Genomic DNA, 13,451 nt, shown 5'->3' on the forward strand with positions numbered 1-13,451 from the left:
AAGCAGCTCCTGTGTGGTTCTGACTGTAGGAGCCAAGTGGGGGTCTCATTTCCAGCCTTCAGCCCAGTTCGAAGCCTGCAGTTGAACTAGGACAGGAATCATAAAGTTCTGTCCCTTTAAACCAGCAGAGTCATCCAATGCACCGATAATGGCTGGATCCAGAAGTAGTGCCCTGGAACTCCAAACAGGGCAAGGCCATAGAAGTGTGGCTCACACTTGAACCCAGGAACATGCAGAGCTCAGATTAGAGGGCAACAATCAGACCTGACCCTAGATAATACCACTCTGAGGAAACAGAGTTTGTGGGCCCCCAACCTGAGCTGTTCCTGAGATCCTGGAATAACACAACACTTAATACCCCAAGAAAGCAGCAGCGGGACCAGCCCAGACATAACCTCCATATATAGAAATGCTATATTACAATTAAAAGGCATATTTTATAGGGTACAGAATTCTTCTACGATGTAGGTGATAAGTACATCATAATATTAGCAGGAAAGTGCTGCTCCCTTAGCTTGAAGTACCATCATGATAACTTAATTCTCTTGGGTCTTGAAGACTAGAGTTCCCTGTCAAAGTACAAATACTCCTAGACGCCTGTCTATTATTATTAACATTATTAACAGCATCCCTCAGCTGTAAGTTAACACCTCAGCAAGTATTTAGAAATAGCCAGAAAAAAAACAAGAAAGAAAAAGCAAGATAGGTACCACACAGAGTTAAGAGGTCCAGCAGAGGGGGCAGCTAGGTGGCGCAGTGGATAGAGCACTGGCCCTGGATTCAGGAGGACCTGAGTTCAAATCCAGCCTCAGATGCTTAACACTTACTAGCTGTGTGACCCTGGGCAAGTCACTTAACCCCAATTGCCTCACTAAAAAAAAAAAAAAAAGATAACTAGGAGTAGAAAGAGGAATAAAGGCCTCCCTACTACGTCCATTGTCCCTGTTCTAATAACTCAATAGTGCAGTGGTCACCAACTTTTTTATCGCCGAGAGCCCTCTGTTCGCTGACACCTGCCCATCCCCCAAGCCCCCTTTTAGAATGGCTCAGGTTTCAGTTGAATTTTTATTCACTTAAATGTTTAAAGAATTCATCATGGGAGAAAGTGTTAACCAAAAGAATGTGATTTATTCTTATAAAGAGATCACTGGAGGACTCCTTAACATAAAAAAACAATTTGTAGACCCTGATGATAATGTACATAGTGATTGAGAAAATGACAAAAAGCTAAGAAGTTCACAGTGCTTTTAACTGGATTTGTCAGTATTTTTATTAACATGTTGAAAAAGGCTAATGATGGTAAAAAAAAAAAACTTAGAAGAAACACTTTTGTATCAAACAGACTCATCACACAAAGCTAAGAACAAAGACAGAACTAGGTACATGCCACTGGACTAGTCAAATGATCCCCAAAGTAATTTATCACAGGTACAATTTATAAAAGTTGTTCTATATTAAGATCCAGGAGCACAATTAAAGGGTATTAGAAGGTGATATCCCCATCAACTCAGGCAACAATGTTAACAAATAAATATCAAAGAAACAGCTGATTAATACAGATTTGTTTATGAAAATGGAGTTTATGATAGCCACTAAAATGATAGAACAGCTCTTCTTAAGGATAATGGACTTATCAAATGATGCCAATTAGGCAACAAGGTGGTAGAAGTCACATGACCTATCACTGAAGGTTGTAAAATTTTAATTATCTATAAGATACCTGGAAAGATATGATGAAGTGCTAGAATGACAAACCACAAGCTCATTTTCCTTTACAACCTCACAGACAACATGTCTCTGCGTGACCACTCCAAAGCCCAGAAGACTCTCCAGAAGTCCACAGATAAACTCTCCTGGAGGCAGAGCATCTACCTCAGCAGCAGAGACGGTGCCCAAAGCCACAGGCAGAGCCTCGATCACACATCTGAAAACATTTTCAAAAAGATGTGGCCACATGAAACACTCCTGACCTCCCAATGATGCAGAATGAAAACTTTTCCAAAAAGATACTAATGGAAGGAATTAAAGGCATTTGGAAGCCAGGCAAAGGCCACGAGTCTGCAGTTTTCTGGTCAGCTTCATGAGTTAGGCTCAAGACGCTTCCAGACAATCTGCAGAAGAACACTGATTTTCCATCCTTAGTCACAAAAACCAGTTATTTTACTCACCTGTGCAGTAATCTAAAGAACAATAAATATAAAAGAATAATAGCAGGCTAGCAACTTTTTCACTAGACTGTTTCTAGCTGAACCCCATTTAAGAAGAAGAGAATATTCAGGTAACAACAATAATAGCAGCTCACAGTTACACAGCTGCTTTAACAACTCTGTGAGGCAGATGCAATCATTATCCCCACTTTACAGATGAGAAAATTGTGTCTCAAAGAGGTTAAGTAGAAGAGTAAAGAGGTATGATTTGAATCAAGGACTTCCTGATTCCAAGCTCTACCCATTATATCATGATGCTCTTCCATTTGTATTAATCACAACTGAGATACACACACACACACACACACACACACACACACACACACACACACACACCAGTTTTATATATAACGGTGGACTTCAGTCTATGGAGGTGATACCTGCTCATTTACAGAATTTCATGGGGATTCCTGGGTCACCTGAAATAACTGTGGCTCACAGTCCTAGCCTACAACTTGGGAACCACTGAAAAATATAGCATTAAAGTAAATATCTGCTAGCTCAGTAAAATTTCCATTGCTTTATTTTTCAAAATCATTGGTTAATTATGAATCTAGAATATGAATTTATGGGTATACCACAAAGGGTATCAGCTTAACACTATGCTATTATAAAACCACAATTCTCTAAACTGAAGCCTTGATCTTATCTTAGAGTCATGCTAAGGGGCAGCTAGGTGGCGAAGTGGATAGAGCACCGGAGTTCAAATCCAGCCTCAGATACTTGACACTTACTAGCTGTGTGACCCTGGACAAGTCACTTAACCCTCATTGCCCTGCAAAAAAACAAAACAAAACAAAAAACCCCCAAAAGTCATGCTAATAAGCTGCAAATGAATTAAGTATGAAATGTAATTTCAGACCCCAGTAGTGCTGAGTAAACTTTGGATTAGTGCTTAAAGTATTTGGAATGTTAATTATATCATAGACCCAGCTGTTAATTAGCTACTTAAGAGACCAAAATACACTCTAATGTCCACGAGAAAAAGATTAAACATCAGTAGAAGCTGTTCCTACAATGTATAAGCAGATTTTAAAAACTGTGCTCACTTTAAAATAATCTACAGAAAAGGATGGTATGCTTACCTCATAACATTCACAGTAATTTTTGAGACAGCCTGACCGTTTGCAGTTACAGCCTTTGCTATGTCGACGATCAGACTCTCCCTCCTTTCCTTTCCCTATCTTGGGTTTAAATGCTTCAGGATTTCTGTCAAGGCATGCCTATCAAGAGAGAACAACAAGCATTACTGAATTGGGAATCACATGCAGTCATTTGTTTATGGGAGTCAATATGGAAACATTCCAAAAAAGTAACTAGAAAGACTTTGCACATTCATGTAAAACATCTGGGACAGGGGCAGCTAGGTGGCGCAGTGGATAGAGCACTGGCCCTGGAGTCAGGAGGACCTGAGTTCAAATGTGGCCTCAGACACTTGACACTTACTAGCTGTGTGACCCTGGGCAAGTCACTTAACCCCAACTGCCTCACCAAAAAACAAAAAAACAAACAAAAAAAACCCCATCTAGGACAGCACTTCTTACAGTAACAGAGGGCTGGAAACAAAGACGGTGCTTGTCTATTGGGGAATCTATAGATAAATGATGTTATATGTTTACAATGGAACATTAATTATGCTTTAAGAAATGATGAATAAAGAGAGCCCTGGGAACATTATGTGAATTCATTCAAAGTGAAGTGAGCAGAACCAGGAGAACAATAACTTCAGTGAAGATGGCAAAGAAAGAAGAACATTGAAACAATCAGAGCTGACTTTGACCAGATGACAGTGACCATGCTGGCCCCAAAGAAGAGACGTGAAAAGGACTTCTGCTCCACTTAGATCATGCAAAGGTGGGAGGACAACGTGGAACACAGCAATACGACGTCAGATTTTCACAATATATTGGTTAATTTGGGAAATTATTCTTTTGTCTTTTGTATTCTTTCTTATAAGGAATAGTTCTTTGGGAGGGGGAGGGAAAGGGGACACGGAATGGAATGCAATGAAAAATGAGCTTGTCAATAACAACTTTGAAAAATACTGCAGTGGTTGTGGTTTCAAAAACTATAAAATAATACCCTCTTCCATATCACAATGTCATCTGAAATTTCATCTTTTAATAAGATTCTAAACCTTAGAACTATCGTATAACTTAAGGGTTCAGTTAAAGTGATTATTTTGCATGTAGACATCTCCAGTTATTCTTTGTTGATATATGCTTCTGGCTTCTGTCAATTACAGGTTAAGGACTTCCATTATAAAAAATGAAATCAGAGCTATTTTTGAATTTTAATGAAATAAAGAAATAATCACCTTTATTGCTTTTTGCCTTTCATTTTCATGTTCCAAGTTATTAAAACAATTATTGCAATTGCAGTTGTTGCAGAACTCACCATTTGCAAAGCAATCACAGTATCTGAAAAGTAGGAAAAACAGAACATAACCCATGAATTTACTGTAGTTTGATTACACTAGAAATAATTTAATAATTCACATATAAACTAGCCATTTTATGAAAAACATTTATAGCTGCTTGATAATGAATTAGCATTAATTAAGCATCTACCATATGCTCAAACCTCAAAAGTTAGTTAATCTTCAAGGCTGATGGAATTCTGTCCTAGTAACTTAGCTCAACCAATTACTCAGACTACAAGGCTATCTGGTCACCAAAAATTCTGAGGCTGGCCTAAGAGCAAGTCTGATTGTGCTCTTTGAGCTTAATACCTGCTGGTATATTATCAGCAAGTTTCTATAAAGAGCTATAATCGAGAGTCAGACTTACAATCCTTCAAATGTACTTCTGTGCCTATTTCAACACAAGGCAGAACTTGTCACCTTCCCAGAGGCCCCTGGGCTCCCTAGAGCAAGTAGCCTCTGGCTCCTCTTACTATCAGATCAAAAGAGGAAGTTCCCTGGCCCTTCAAGCAGGCTCTTTTCACCTCTTCTCCTGGTCATAGTAAGCAGAAAGAGAAGTCTCTTGTCACTTCTTTTCATTTGAGAAAATGGTAAAAAAAGAAGAAGTCGAAGACAGATGCCTTGCAAACCAGCTTTTTGGATAAATGACTTCCAAGTGAGATTGGTACCACTTTCTGTGGCTTGTGGAAATTTTTATTACAAGTTGTCACAAGGACTTGAATGAAGTTTTTAAGTACTTCCTAGCCTTTTCAATGTTTCTAAGAGGTATTTACTGTAAAGAAAGGTTATCCCAGTGAGAGAGGAGGGAGAAGCACAGAAAACAGACTAGGCATATAGTATCGATCAATCAACCCATCACAGGGAGCTCCAGAGAAATGACTAAGGCACTGAGCCACATACAAGACTGCTGCAAAGATTTTCTTTACTCTAAAGAAAGCAATTCCTTTAATTACCTGATGCCAAATAATTGGGAGGCAGCACAGAATAGGAAACAGAATTCTGGACTTGAGTCAGAATGCTTGCTAGCTGTGTGGAAAGGGGCAAGGCACTTAACCTGTTTTAACTTCAGTTTCTTCATCGGTAAAATGAGAATTGTTACACTTACCTCACAGGTTGTTGTTAGGACCAAATGAGATAACATATGTAAAATGTTTTGCAAATCTTAAAGCATTATGTAATGTTAGTTGCTGATATTATTGTAATCACAAATTTTAATAACATGAAAATCACCCACATGACAATTCCATTTTACAGAAAAACCACCAAATAGCATCATCAGATTTAAACCTGGTAAGCACAATAAATCTACATGGCAATGTTGTTTAAAATCATTTCTTAGAAGATGTGTAAGCAATAATTGTAAATTAATGCTATTTTTAGGAAACTTTTCTGGTTACTTCAAATGAAAAACATTGACTTTCCAACTCACCCCTCCAACCTCTCCCCCAAATTTATATCTACACACACTTACAATTTCAGACAGAGTGACTTTGTACAATTGCAGGGCTTTCTGGGCCGATTTGCAGACTCGGATGAGATTATCCTAAATAAGAAACGTTAAATAGTTTATTAGACTTAATGCCCAGAGTGCCTAAAAGCAATGCTGGAAAGCATAAATTCCAATGTATCCTTCTAAGAGAGAAAGGGACAAGGGAAGGTCTACATGTATGTCTGTTAGACAAAGAACAGTAGTTCACTGAGGCTTATGGCCAGTTTGGCAAAAGGAAAATAAACCTTCCTCTACAATAACTCTCAAAAAGCACCTACCGAATTGCAAAGAGTGCCCACAACATCAACAAATATACCAAACATCACTGAAGCATATTTCTATGTGTTCATATCACTTAACCAATCCAATGAAGAAAAAGCAATTTGATTTATCGAATTATCAACCTGTGACTCCGCCCAAGTTTCTTAAACTGTAAACAGTGACTCCATATGGGGTCAAGAAACTGAATGTGGGGGCTGCAAAAAATCTGGCGACAGTAAAAGGTTACATATACCTATTTTATAAATCCATATATCTGGGGTTGCATAAAAATTTCATGGGCAAAATGGAGTTGTGAGTGGAAAAAGCTTAAGAAGCCCTGGGTCAGACAATCCTGTCAAAACAATCTTTAAACATTAGTGTTTTCTGATTTTTTTTTTCAGAACTAAAATAAGGCCTAATGATTTTAAGAAATCTCTAGAATATAGTACCAACTAGACTATATATAGTCAGTGAAAAGGCAAAACCCTGGCCCCAAAAAAGCATTCTCTTTCAAGAAATGTGGACAGACACAGGTGTGGTATTTTCCATTTTGTGATTAGTCATTTTTACTTAACTCTTAGGTTAGAAAGAGCAGTGTACTATTTTTCAATTTCACTGGACTTTAAAGATGGTCCTTGGGGGCAGCTAGGTGGCACAGTGGATAAAGCACCAGCCCTGGATTCAGAAGGACCTGAGCTCAAATCCGGCCTCAGACACTTGACACTAGCTGTGTGACCCTGGGCAAATCACTTAACTCTCACTGTCCCGTCAAGAAGGGGGGAAAAAAAAAAAAGATGGTCCTTGAAAAAAGGAGGTACTCAGTGTCAGGATATTTTTAAATAACATGGGGAAAAGCTTGGAATGAAAATGAAGAAACTAAAGAAAAGGGGTTCTGGAGACTGGCCAAAGGAAAAGAAAGAAATCAAATTTAGCATCATGGAAACTTTCCTCCAAAGAGAAAATATTCAAAGGGGATTTGGTCCACATGAAGATGTGGTTTTCTTTTTCGACAGCATTTTGGAAAATCCTACTAACTGAAAACGTAGGGTATGTGAAGCTGTTAAACTAGTATACTGTAGGGGTGTGGGTTAAAAACAAAGACTGGGGGCAGCTAGGTGGCGCAGTGGATAGAGCACTGGCCCTGGAGTCAGGAGTACTTGAGTTCAAATCCGGCCTCAGACACTTGACACTTACTAGCTGTGTGACCCTGGGCAAGTCACTTAACCCCAATTGCCTCACTAAAAAACCAAAAAAAAAACAAAAACAAAAAAAGACAAAGACTGACAAGAATTTAGAAAAGTTAGAGGCTATGACTTGTGACATTTCTATCTCCAGTAGGAAAAAGTAAGATTACTGTAGAGGAAGCATGCCTGAGACATCCCAGACAAATCCTTGCCTCCTGAATGATACAGTCACCCAGCACACAGTGGTTTTCCCCTGTTATGGGACATGGACATTTTAGGCCTCATCCTGACCCCTAAACACTTTTTTTTTTGTCTTTCTCTGTATCCTCAGCACTTAGCACAATGCCTGGCACACAGTAAGTGCTTAGTAAATGCTGGTAGATCACTTAATTGAGGTATTTCTTGATATATCAACTGTTATATTAGATACTAAATTTCACTTAAAAATAGGCCATTCTTCCCACATGTACAAAAATATTTAGAGCAGCTCTCCTTTGCGGGGGCAAAGAACTGGAAATCAAGGGGATGCCCATCAATTGGGGAATGGCTGGACAAGTTATGGTATATGAATGTAATGGAATATTATTGTTCTGTAAGAAACGATGAGCAGGAGGAGTTCAGAGAAACCTGGAAAGACTCAAGTGAACTGATGCTGACTGAGAGGAGCAGAACCAGGAGAACATTGTACACAGTAACAGCAACATTATGTGATGAAGAATGGGAATAGACTTAGCTCTTCTCAGTAGTGCAATGATCCAAAACAACCCCAAAGGACTCATGATGGAAAATGTTCTCTACATCCAGAAAAAAGAAGTGTAGAATCTGAATGCAGATGGAACCAGACTGTTTCTACTTTTTTTTTCTTTTTTGAGGATTTTCCCTTTTGTTCTGATTCTTTTTTCACATGACTAATGCAGCAAAATATTTGGAACTCAAAATCTTATAAAAACAAATGTTGAGGGGGCAGCTAGGTGGTGCAGTGGATAAAGCACTGGCCCTGGATTCAGGAGGACCTGAGTTCAAAACCAGCCTTAGACACTTGACACTTACTAGCTGTGTGACCCTGGGCAAGTCACTTAACTCTCACTGCCCTGCAAAAAAAAAAAAAAAAGATTGGAAAAAAAAAAAAAGGTCATTCTTTCCAGGATACTCACCCATTGAATGGAAGTCTTGCCTGGGTCTGTATACTAGATGTCCCAGTAAAACTAGTGTTGCTCGCTATAGACACATATGAAGATTGCTGGAGCTAACAAGACAAAATAAGGAGGTTTTGTCAAACTCATAAAAATGAACAATGAATTCATTAAGAAGAACGTTAAATACTCAGGTGGATTCTGGATCTTTGTGGTAAAGGTATTCTCTTCAGTGATGCAGATCGCAACCCATGCCATGCAAGTCTTGCCCTTCCTTCCTCAGACTCCTGCCTGTTTGCCAGGAGGTCCACACACACACACACACACACACACACCCATACTGGGGAAGTGTCCCAACTTCTCTTGCTATCCCAAGAGAACAAAGGGCCAAAAGCACCATCTGTTGATGATCCCTCCCTCTTGCCAAATGACCAAACCCATCTTTTCCGCACATTATATTTCTTAGATATAGCCTTTCTTCTGCTTCTCCTGTATAATGGCCCATTTATCACATGCTCCAGCCCACTAACAGTCAACACACACTTTTCTCTGCCCATGCCTTGATACTCATTTTCACTTCTCTGAAGGCTTCTGTGTTACACATTGTAGTGAAAGAATAACTCCAGAAGAGTGATGGTCATAAAAAGATAGATCTTAATGTTTCAGGGAGAAATCTGGGGTCATTAGAAGAACTTTGATTTGTTTCACTCCATAAGCTGTTTTAAGAATGATTTCCACATCAGATAAGAAATTCGTTTCTCTTCACCAATATAATCAGTTTCTTCTTGTCCCCCAATGCTATTCAGTGCTTGCCAAGTCTAGAATTTCGTGATTATTTCCTCAAAGTGTTCAGGGTGTTTAGATGTAAGGCTGCTATAGAGGTTACAAGTCTCTGAGCTAACCAAAAGGATTCATAAGCTCAGAAAGTACATCTATATGGAATATGTTTGTAACTGTGTATACAGGCTGGGCCAAAAGTCAGTATTTAATAACTCCTTTATTTTTTGTTTTTAATTTATAATACCATAGCATCATATACAGTAATATAGGAAATGAATTTACATTACATGTGAAAAATCAAATCTTGTAAATGGCAAAAAATAAAGAAAAAACAATTTTCAAAAAGTTACTAAAACATTGTGACTTTTGCCCAGCCCACCCGGGCATATAAATACATGCAATTGTTAAATTTTATTGTATTTGGGTTGTGAAATATCTCCAGAGTTCCTGTTGCTAACATGATCTACATATTACGTTTTTATTTGGGAATCATAAGGTGGAAATATGATTAGCACCTTATTTAGCCAAAAGGAATGCAAATGATTATGCCATACATTTGAGAGATTTGCAAATTTGCCTCTAGATGGTGTATATAGCTCAGTAGGGGAAACTACATTTTCACATCAAATTCTTCTTTATTCCTTTCTTTCGCCTTATTTCTAGAGTACTCTAAAGTTCTATAAATTCTTTCCTTAATAACAAGGAAACCCACAAACTTAAATTTTTAGAATGCCTCACTGTTTTCAAATTACTTTGACATGGGAACAGCTAGGTGGCACAGTGGAAAAGGCACTGGCCCTGGATTCAGGAGGACCTGAGTTCAAATCCAGCCTCAGACACTTGACACTTACTAGCTGTGTGACCCTGGGCAAGTCACTTAACCCTCATTGCCCCACAAAAAAAAAAATTACTTTGACACACTCCAGACTTCTGACTATTTGACTATGGGCTGTGTGGGTAGTTCTAGGAAATGGAATGGCATTTCCCGTGTAACTGCTCAAGACCCAGTAGCTACTGTGTTCCTAAGGCCCAGTGGTCTAAGTATCATGTTATCTTGCCATGGAGGTCATGCTGCTGGACACCTCCTCTACCCTTCTGTCGGCTGAACCTTCTTGCCTGTCCTAGTTAGGAGTTTTGAGTTAATTATGTTTATATGAATTATCATTTCTGTATCATTAAAAGGGAGGCAGTTTGGCACAGTGGATAGACAGCTGGCCCTTGAAGTGGGAAAGCCTGGGTTCAAGACCCACCTATCTGACCCCTGGCTGTGTGACCCTGGGCAAGACACTCACATACAAAGTCTTCTGGGCAACTCTCTCCAAATACATTACAGAGAAGATGCCGATCTGCATCTGTAGAAGGAATTTATTTATTTTTTATTTAAAAATTTTTTTTTAGTGAGGCAATTGGGGTTAAGTGACTTGCCCAGGGTCACACAGCTAGTAAGTGTTAAGTTTCTGAGGTCCTCCTGACTCCAGGGCTGGTGCTCTATCCACTGCGCCACCTAGCTGCCCCAGAAGGAATTTCTTTACCCAAGAGTTCCCTGTGCCTAGGGCCCCACAAGCAGGACTTAGCCCTGGTCTCACTCTGTTTAGGAGGCTGGCCCTTTACCCACTATCTTCTGCTGCCTGTATGTGTATATGAGTTTCAAGTTAAAGTAAGTAAGACGCGTTTGATGGTAGTTTCCAAAGGTTAACTTCCCAAGACTGGGAGACTGTACACACTCTAAAAGACTGGGAAGTTAAAGCTGTCACAGATTTTCCCCTTCATGGATCAGTTACTCATTAAGCACCTCCCCGTACACTTCATCTTCCAAGCCAGGAGCCAGGTTGAGTAAGGGTTTTAAAAAAAAAAAAGGAAAAAAAGGAAAAAAAGAAAAACAAGCCAATAAGCATTTATTAAGCACTTACTAAGGGCCAAACACTGTGGGTAGTTACGAGAAAGTGCAGGAGGGAGGACCCCAGCATTTGGGGGGACCAGGAAGGGCTTCACACAGAGGAAGACAGGGACTCTACAAGGCCCACGGAGCGCAGGAGGGCATTCCGGGCATGGGGAATGACTGGTTCAAAGGCCCAGTGATGGGAGATGTGGGCGGTCAAGGGCTTTGACAGCTAAATAGGGGAGTTGATACTTTATTATTATCAAAGGCCCAGTGATGGGAGATGTGGGCGGTCAAGGGCTTTGACAGCTAAATAGGGGAGTTGATACTTTATTCCAGAGGCAACAGGAAGCTGCTGAATTTGGCAGGAATAGGGAAGTGGCCTGGTCAGATCTCGGCTTGAGGACAACTGCTGGGCAGCAGTGTGTGGGATGAGCCACAGGGAGAGGCCTGAGCTGGGGAGACCGGCCTGAAGGCCCTTCCACAATCGAGGTGAGAAATAATAACGAGGGCCTGAACTCCAGTGGAGGGAAGGGGCTGAATGGGAAAGATGTAATGGAAGATCAGGTCAGTCATGCACTGTGAGAGTCAGGGGGAACTGGTGGGCAGTCCACATGTTCCACTGGTATTCATGCAATGTCAAGACATCGATCACAGAACCCAAGCACAGTGGGTCTCCCCACATCTATGGGCTGAAATGGGCAAGAATTGTACAGGAGGAGGGGCAGCTAGGTGGCGCAGTGGATAGAGTACCGGCCCTGGAGTCAGGAGTACCTGGGTTCAAATCCGGCCTCAGACACTTAACACTTACTAGCTGTGTGACCCTGGGCAAGTCACTCAACCCCAATTGCCTCACTTTAAAAAAAAAAAAAAGAATTGTACAGGAGGAGAAGACAGGGCTGAGTTTTGATTTGGACCACTGGAGGGAATACCCTCCTGCAGATCTACCCCAGGACCAAAATGGCTCAATTTCTTCAACATACCTGAGTGACATACTGAGCTGGAAGGACAGCATATCCCACATTGCCTGTCCCAGGGGCTGGCGCGAGAACAGTCCCTGGAGGGAGGTTAGTGAGGTTTGGCTGAATTTGTGGCAGTGGTGTGGCTGGCATAATAAGTCGTTGTTGGGGCTGGCTCGTCGTAACTATCTGTGAGGTTGTACTGATTGGTTTGGGGACAACCTGCAAAGAAGAAAAAAGTGCATTCAGTCTAAAACAGAATTTTTAAAAAGTAGTCTTCAAGTCAGTAAGAATTTAGGGGGCAGTTATTGATCATACTGCCCCAAATATAAAGTGAGAAGGGAACTTTGAGGCCAACTATCCCAACAACCTCATTTTACATATGAAAAAACTGAAGCACACAAGTTAATTAATTTGCCCACGGGTCAGAATGTCGATGCCATTCATTCTCAATTAGAGACCCAGGTATGACACTGGAGCAACATTTTAGGTAAACAAAAACAATCATAAAATACGCACTTGTTTGACAGTTTGTGCTGGAACAAGTGGAACTGACATCCGCATAGGGGCTGCATTGACCACTACCGGTTTTGCTGCTAAAAAGAAAAATACAAAACAGAAGTTATTTCTTTCTCTATAAAATGCTGCAAAACTCCTTACAGAAGTGATGGACATCACAAAAAAGGATCCCCCCCAGATGAACTTATAATTCTGCTTAAATTCATTATTTGAAGATAACATTTGGGGGGGGGGCAATGAGGGTTAAGTGACTTGCCCAGGGTCACACAGCTAGTAAGCGCCAACTGTCTAAGGCCAAATTTGAACTCAGGTCCTCCTGAATCTGGGGCCGGTACTTTATCCACTGTGCCACCTAGCTGCCCCCTGAAGATAACATTCTTTTTTTTTTTTTTGCGGGGCAATAAGGTTTAAGTGACTTGCCCAGGGTCACACAGCTAGTAAGTGTCAACTGTGTGAGGCCACATTTGAACTCAGGCCCTCCTGAATCCAGGGCTGGTGCTTTATCTACCTCGCCACCTAGCTGCCCCGGGGCCATTACATTTTTATAGCATTTAGCTTTGACTATTTTGTGGCAGGGGTGGGGGTCTTTCCATTTACATTGTTGTAGTGGTTGTGTAT

At 40.5% G+C, this 13,451-nt stretch overlaps 1 protein-coding gene across 3 annotated transcripts in view; it reads right to left on the minus strand.

The window, feature by feature from the left end:
• Window positions 1–13,451, minus strand: part of LIN54 (lin-54 DREAM MuvB core complex component) — a 73,757-nt gene that overhangs the window by 10,840 nt on the left and 49,466 nt on the right. For all 3 annotated transcript variants that reach the window (XM_043972537.1, XM_043972538.1, XM_043972539.1), the window contains exons 6-11: window positions 12,834–12,910; window positions 12,339–12,536; window positions 8,718–8,809; window positions 6,101–6,172; window positions 4,525–4,627; window positions 3,293–3,430 (exon numbers count right to left, since the gene is read on the minus strand). In XM_043972537.1, the coding sequence (XP_043828472.1) occupies window positions 3,293–3,430; window positions 4,525–4,627; window positions 6,101–6,172; window positions 8,718–8,809; window positions 12,339–12,536; window positions 12,834–12,910 (680 nt within the window). The remainder of the gene's footprint in view (window positions 1–3,292; window positions 3,431–4,524; window positions 4,628–6,100; window positions 6,173–8,717; window positions 8,810–12,338; window positions 12,537–12,833; window positions 12,911–13,451) is intronic.

The sequence above is a fragment of the Dromiciops gliroides genome, chromosome 6 (assembly GCF_019393635.1).
Source record: "Dromiciops gliroides isolate mDroGli1 chromosome 6, mDroGli1.pri, whole genome shotgun sequence".
Lineage (NCBI taxonomy): Eukaryota > Metazoa > Chordata > Mammalia > Microbiotheria > Microbiotheriidae > Dromiciops > Dromiciops gliroides.